A 7,869-nucleotide genomic window follows, 5' to 3' on the forward strand; every position below is an offset into this window, starting at 1 on the left:
ACTTGGTGAGGTCGTCGAATCAAGGTTTTCCGGATTCTATCTTATTGGAGTAATTCTACATGGGTTTGGATGCTATGAACCAATCTATAGCCAAGAATGCAGCTGATAGATCTCTCATGGATAAAACATTTGCAAGGATCACACAAATCCTTGACAAAATGGTAAAACGTAACCAAGTTTGGCACTCAGAGGACACCACAGGTGGAATTGCATATGGTAATCCTTCCTTGACCAACATGATTAAGAAGAACAAAGAAAGAGATCAAGTAATCGTGGGACTTGCCACCAACGTCAATGTGTTGACAAAGATGTTCACTAAAAGCCAAACAAAAAAGGTGAATGTGGTGGAGGATGTTCAACCCACATCAAATGAAGATTATGAGGAAGTGAATTACATCAACAACTCTCAATGAGGTTATCAAAGGCAACAATACCAAGGTTCAGGACAACAAAAGCAATGGAGGCCTAACCCGCAAGGGCAAGGCAACCAACAGTAGAGAAATGACCAAGGTACTTCAAATCAAGGAAATTGGAGTAACAACAACAACAACAACTTTTCAAATCGGAGTTCAAACCCTTATGTGCCACCTAAGGGCAATATTCAAATCAAGGTTCTTCAAGCAATTCCAAGTTGGAAACACATGCTTGAACGAGTATTGCAAAATCAAGATAGGTCTGACACTTCAATGAGGAATATGATCGAGCCTGTCGGTTCTCATACCGTATCCATTAAATAGTTGGAGATGAAAATGAGAGATCTCTCAAGAGAGCAAAATCCGAAGCAAAAGGGCACACTTCCAAGTGACACAATTGCAAACCCAAAAGGTAATGGGAGTGGTCCAACTTCTCATTGCATGGCAATTACAACTCGGAGTGGGAACGTACTTCAAGGAGAGAGTGAACAAGTGGTCGAAGTGGAAGATTCCGAACAAGAAGTTGAGGCACAAGTTGAATTGCCAATTGTTGTTGAAGCTAAAAATGTCCCAAAAGATTTGAAAATTAAAGAAGACAACCGGAAGGGGTTAAGGAAAAGGTGCAAGAGACACCAAAAACTCTACCACCAATTCCTAGACCTCCTCATCCTTTCCATCAAAGACTTGCTAGGAGGGTTGATGATAGCAAACTCAAGAAGTTCTATGATATTCTCAAGCAATTATCGGTAAATATTTCCTTTGTGAAAGCATTTCAAGAGATGCCGGGTTTTGCTAAGTATTTGAAAGACTGATCAACAAGAAGAAAACCACCAAGAATGAAGTGGTTAATGTGACTCACCGAGTTAGTTCCATCATTGAAACAACCACCGCTCAAAAGAAACAAGACCCCGGAGCTTTCACCATTCCATGCACTATTGGGGCGTGCGATTTGCAAGAGCTATTTGTGATAATGGGGCTAGCATTAATTTAATGCCTCTTGCTATTTACAAGAAAACGGGGTCATGTATGCCGAGGCCTAAAGGTATGAGGTTGCAAATTGCCGATTGTTCAATAAAGAGACTGGTGGGAATTGTTGATGATATGCTTGTGAAAGTGGGTAAGTTCCTTCTCCCCGTCGACTTTGTGATCCTTGATTGTGTGGTTGACAAAGAGATCCCTATCATCTTGGGGAGACCATTTCTTGCTACTGGAAGAGCACTTATGGATTCGGAACGGAATGAGATCATGTTCCGAGTTAATGACGAAGAGGTTACACTCCAAGCGAGCAAGGGTATAAAGGTGACACATGGATATGAAAGCATCTCGGTCATTGATGTGGTTAATGAGGTAGAAGAAGCAATTGAGATGAATATGGAATAACAATGCCTTGGTAAGGCGTTGGCAGCTATTTTGGTAAATTTTGATGGTAAAGACATGGAGGGGTACATGGAATCGGTGAATGCACTAGAAGGACTTGGGTCATACACTTATGCTCCAAAGAAACTCTCTTGACTTAGATAATAGAGTTACTCCTTCCGCCAAGCCTTCAATTATTGAGCCGCTGCAACTTGAGCTTAAACCACTTCCACTGCACTTGAGGTATAAATTTATTGTCTCTAATGACACTCTACTGGTAATCGTTTTTTCTTTGTTGAATGATGTGTTTGTAGAACAATTGTTGAATGTCTTGAGGGAGCACAGGCAAGCTATTGGGTGGACAATAGCGGACATCCGAGGGATTCCTGCCGGAATTTGTGAACATAAGATACAATTGGAGCAAGAGAGTAAACCAAGTGTGGAGCATCAACGAAGGTTAAACCCTTCCATGCAAGAGGTGGTAAATAAAGAAATCATCACTGGTTAGATGTGGGGGTAGTCTACCCCATTGCCGATAGCTCTTGCGTAAGTCCGGTGCAATGTGTGCTGAGGAAAGGAGGCATGATCGTGATTGAAAATGACAGAAATGAGCTCATCCCAACGAGAACAGTGATCGGATGGAGAGTTTTCATGGACTACTAGAAGCTAAACAGTGCTACGTGCAATGACCATTTCCTTATGCCTTTTATTGATCAAATGCTTGATCGGCTAGCAGGAAGGTCATTCTATTTCTTCTTGGATGGATATTCAGATATAACCAAATCAATATCGCATTGGAAGATCAAGAGAAGACGACATTCACATGCCCATATGGGACTTTTGCTTTTAGCCGTATGCCATTTGGGCTATACAACGCTCTGGCTACTTTCCAAAGGTGCATGATGTCAATCTTCTCGGACATGGTGGAAGATTTCTTAGAGGTGTTTATGGATGATTTCTCTGTAGTAGGTGATTCCTTTGAGCATTGTCTTAACAATCTTAGAAAAGTGCTCAAAAGATGTGAAGAAACAAACCTTGTGCTAAACTGGGAGAACTGCCACTTCATGGTGGACGAAGGCGTTGTTTTGGGCTACAAAATTTCCAAACAAGGCATAGAGGTTGACCGGGCAAAGATTGAGATAATTTCCAAACTTCCTCCACCTACTTTGGTAAAAGGTGTCCGAAGCTTTTAGGGGCACGCTGGCTTCTATAGGCGTTTTATCAAGGACTTCTCCAAAATTGCAAATCCCATGTGCAAACTCCTTGAAAAAGATGCAACATTCATATTTGATGAGAAGTGCCTCAAGGCTTTTGAGGAATTGAAAGAAAAGCTCACCACGGCACCTATTATTGTCACACCCGATTGGTATCTTCCATTCGAACTTATGTGTGACGCTAGTGGTGTAGCTATTAGGGCAGTGCTTGGCCAATGTCATAACAAGATCCTTCACCCTGTCTACTATGCAAGCAAGACACTCAATGGCGCTCAAATGAATTACACTGTTTATTGAGCAAGAACTTCTCTCCATTATCTATGCTTTTGAAATGTTTCGGGCTTATTTGTTGGGGTCCAAAGTGATGAATTACACCAATCATGCTTCTCTTCGCTATCTTATGGCGAAGAATGATTCCAAATCAAGATTGATTCGGTGGGTCCTTTTGTTGCGAGAGTTTGACTTTGAAGTCAAGGATCGGAAAGGGACATAAAATCAAGTTGCAGATCTCCTATCTATGCTTGAAGAGGCAGGGAGACCAAAAGAAGACCTTGAAATCAATGATGCCTTTCCAGATGAGCACATATTGGCATTATCTAACACATTTGCTCTTTGGTATGACGACATCGCTAACTTTTTGGTTAGTTACCTTGTTCCCGATGGATTTGGAAGCTTATCAAAAGGAAAAGTTCTTGCGGGAGTGTAGGTATTACTATTTGGAGGAACCCTTTTTGTTCCATATTTGTACCGACAACATCACTAGGTGATGTGTTTCGGAAGATGAGGTAATTCCAATTCTCAAGGCATGCCACGATTCTCCGGTTGGTGGTCATCATTGAGGAAATCAGATGGCAGCAAAAGTGCTTGAATGTGGCTACTATTAGACATTGATCTACCAGGACGCAAATCAAATGGTCAAGGAATGCGATCAATGTCAAAGAAAAGGGTTAATATCTAAAAGACATGAGATGCCTATGAATTTTATACTGGAGGTCTAGATCTTTGAAATGTGGGGGATAAACTTTATGGGCCCTTTTGTGAGCTCTTATGGCATGACCTACATCTTGGTGGCTGTGGACTACGTCTCCAAATAGGTCTAGGAAATCGCCTTGCCTAACAATGAAGCAAGGAGTGTGACCGCATTCTTTAATAAGAACATATTCACATGGTTTGGTACCCCAAGGGCCATCCTCAGTGATGGTGGTTCTCATTTATGCACCAAGGCTTTTGCCGGGATGCTTGAAAATTATGGTGTGAAGCAAAAGGGGCCACACCCTATCATCCTCAGTCAAGTGGTCAGGTTGAAGTTTCTAACAGGGAAATCAAAAACATCCTAGCAAAAACTGTCAAGGCAAACAAGAGAACTGGTCAAGTAAGCTAGATGATGCGTTGTGGGCATATCGCACAACATTTAAGACTCCCATTGGCACTTCACCGTACCGGCTGGTTTTTGGCAAAGTATGTCACTTGCCAGTGGAGGTTGAACACATAGCCATGTGGGCACTAAAAAAGTTAAATCTTGATTGGGCTGAGGCTGCTAATCTGAGAATGACACAACTAAATGAGATGGAGGAATTCCGTCTCTATGCATATGAGAGTGCAACCATGTACAAGGAGAGAGTGAAGTTTGTCCATGATAAGAAGATCTTGAAGCGAGAGTTCAATTACGGGGACTTGGTCTTACTCTTCAATTCAAGACTCAAGTTATATCCAGGAAAACTCAAGTCCAAATGGTCTGGCCCGTTCAAGGTTATGAGTGTGTCCCCCTATGGTGCTATTGAATTGGAGTCGGAGGATGGGACTCGAACTTTCAATGTGAATGGTCAACGAGTCAAGCATTACTTCGGTACCATAGGTGAAAGGCATTTGATAGAACAATTTGCTCTAAAAGATAGTCCAACAGCAGTCCGCACCAATGAATAGCCAAAAAGGGATCAATTGCGTCGTGCCACGACGTTAAATCAAGAGCTTCTTGGGAGGCAACTTGTTGATACCCATATTTTTCCTATAATATTTTTAAAGTGCATATATACCTTCAAAACCATGCATTAGCATCAATTGATATTTTTCCATAGTTTCTATATTTTAAAGAATTTATTCTAGTATTTTATTTATATAAATAATTAAAAAATCACATCACAGATGGCTCTATAAAATTTCATTGATTTAATTTTTCTATTTATAGCCTCACTAAGTTCAAATTATTTCACAAATGGCCAGATTTACACCTTTTGGTTACAATTACAATAATTTTGCAATTGTAGCCCATGCATACATCACTACATTATTTTACCAGAAATTGGTCCATTATATTTTTAAAATATTTGATAATTATTTTAAAGCACTTTTAAGGATGTAAATTATTTTTTCTTATTGTTAATTATTTTATAAAATAATTTTTATTCAATTACTTGGGTATTTAATAAATAGCCCTCTTATTTTTAGATCTAACCCTTTTAAAACTATCCCAAATAACGCCTCTAAATTAGCCCAATTCCTTTGGCCCAAACCCAAACCTGCCCGACCCAATACCCTCGTCCAATCCTGGCTGTTGATCATTTTTGATCAATGGCCCACATCATCTCTTACCATAATTAACCTAAATGACCCCCTCCTAAACGCTCACATTCTATCCCTGATATGCCATTCTCATCTCCCTCTTCTCTCAAAACTCTGTCAACTAAACCCTAGCTCTCAAGCGCCTTCATCGGCGTACATCTCAGTCTGATGATGTTTCCTTGTATCTCCGACTAGCCTTGGACCTTTGTGTTCTCGACCTATTTTCTCATCTCTGCTATTTTACTGAAAACCCTAGTTCATTGATGTCAACTCTGCTCAGATCTGAGATGATTTGGATATTATCAGATGTTTTTTTTCAAAAAACAGCTTACTTTACTTGATTATCTCGCTTTTTAATCACTCTTCGCAAACTAGGGTTCATCCAAAACTGTTTTTTTTCAAAGATATTTCTATGTTATTAATGTTTAGTGAATCATTTCTTCTTCACCTCGACTGATTTTTGCATGAGTGGTCAAACCTAACTGACTCTATGTGATATACCGATCTTTCCAGATCTTGCTACGATTTGGGTCTTTCCATGTTACTAATCATATTAGTTTGCTCTGTATGCTCTGACTTGCATGCTTTTATTCGTCAAATCCAATATTTTTTTGTTTTTCCCTATTTAATTTCTATTAGGATTTAAACCTGATTTTTCCGACTAATTTCTATGTTTCTATGAAGTTTTACTTAGTTTATTTTCTATTCATTGGAGTTGATATATTCTTTCAAGAAATCATTGTTACTTTGAAATTTTGCTGATTGATTTGCTTTGTTAGAGATTTATATGCCTAAGCCTTGCCTATTTCCATGTTTACGACCTAAATTAGTCATTCTTGCCTCATTTGATTACCTGTATATTTACTGATTCCTTTACATGATTCTTCCCTTAATTAGACCACTAATTATTTTATTATGAACTCCTTATTTTATTTGATCTGAACTTTTTTCCTTAATTAGACTCCCTATTAGTACCGTTTGGCTAATTGCCCCTAATTAAAGGAGTCTATTCTGAACTCCTTATGTGATTGGATTTTGATTGCCCTTAATTGCTGATTTCAGATTCTTTTACCTTATGGTCTCTACTTTTGAACTGCTATATAAGCATTCTCATTTTGCTCCTTCAGCACACGAACACAGTTCAGAATACACACACATACATTCAAACTCTCTCTTGTTTCTTTGGTACTTGTGCTAATTGTGGGTCTAGCCGGCTGAAAGCCAAGGCTAGATAGTGGAATTGCACCTGTTTTTACATTCTACATTTTTCTTTTTTAACTGGTATGTCTCTAGTTACATTTTGAAACTCAACTTTATGTGTTCCATGTCTATACATCTATGCTTGTTCATGTACTAGTTATTCAATTTGTTTCTCTGTTTGCTATTATTAAGCATGTCTAAGTTCTACCTTATGTGTAATCAGCATGTCTGACTTCATTTAGTTCTTTGATATTTGTCCAGCATGTTTACTTAGTTCCCTTACCCCCTCCCTTTAATTGGTATGACTATGTTAGTTACTTAGTTTTCTAGTGCATTCGATTGGTCGTGATTGTGTCGAATTCTGTTCAACACATCTTTGTCATCAACATGACCCTGCTACATTCTCTATGTCTTAACTGTCTATTACCATGACTAATTTGTTTAGTAGACTCCTAGTTGTTCTGTATATTTGTTATATCAAATGTTTCCCCATTTATGTGGTTTCAACCGTATATGTTCCCCAATCCCCTTCACTCCCTTTTTGTGAGTCTGCTTGTTAAGTGAATCTGGGTATTCTATGATTAATTGAGTTGTTTGCTGAGTATGTTCCCCAATCCCCTTTTTATGATTATTACTCACTGAGTTAAAGTACTCACTTTACTCCCTGAACCCTATGTGCATATTCAAGCGTTGCTGATCCTGCTAGCGAGAGTTGAGAGCTCTCAGTAGATTTCGGAGTTCATGAGGTAGCTGCTTGACATCCACAGTCCCGTGTTTTCCCCCCTTTATCTCATTTCTTTTCCCTTATTAGTGACTTTATAATAGTTTTGTAGACTTTTAAGACCTGTACTAGAATTGATAGATTCTCATGACTTGTGATACACCGGTATTGGGGTGTGTTGGGTTTTATTCCGCAATTGTAATGTTCATTGTTTACTTTGGGATTATTTATTACATTTCAGAGTTAATTCTTATTGTTTAATTTCTTAAAAACTAGAATGTAGAATGTGTTTGCTAGCCTTGTCTTCATGAGATGCGCCATCACGATCAGGTCCGAGTTTAGGGTCGTGACAAGTTGGTATCAGAGCCTAGGTTACATATGTCTCACGAGTCATGAGAAGTTTTAG

The 7,869-nt window shown here is 39.0% G+C and overlaps 1 protein-coding gene across 1 annotated transcript; it reads left to right on the plus strand.

Moving 5' to 3' along the window:
• Positions 1 to 1,340: 1,340 nt before the first annotated feature.
• Positions 1,341 to 1,793, plus strand: LOC142174408 (uncharacterized). The gene has a single exon (XM_075240195.1). It carries the CDS (start codon positions 1,341 to 1,343, stop codon positions 1,791 to 1,793), a length of 453 nt encoding a protein of 150 aa, XP_075096296.1.
• Positions 1,794 to 7,869: the final 6,076 nt, after the last annotated feature.

This window comes from Nicotiana tabacum, chromosome 20 (assembly GCF_000715075.1).
Source record: "Nicotiana tabacum cultivar K326 chromosome 20, ASM71507v2, whole genome shotgun sequence".
Lineage (NCBI taxonomy): Eukaryota > Viridiplantae > Streptophyta > Magnoliopsida > Solanales > Solanaceae > Nicotiana > Nicotiana tabacum.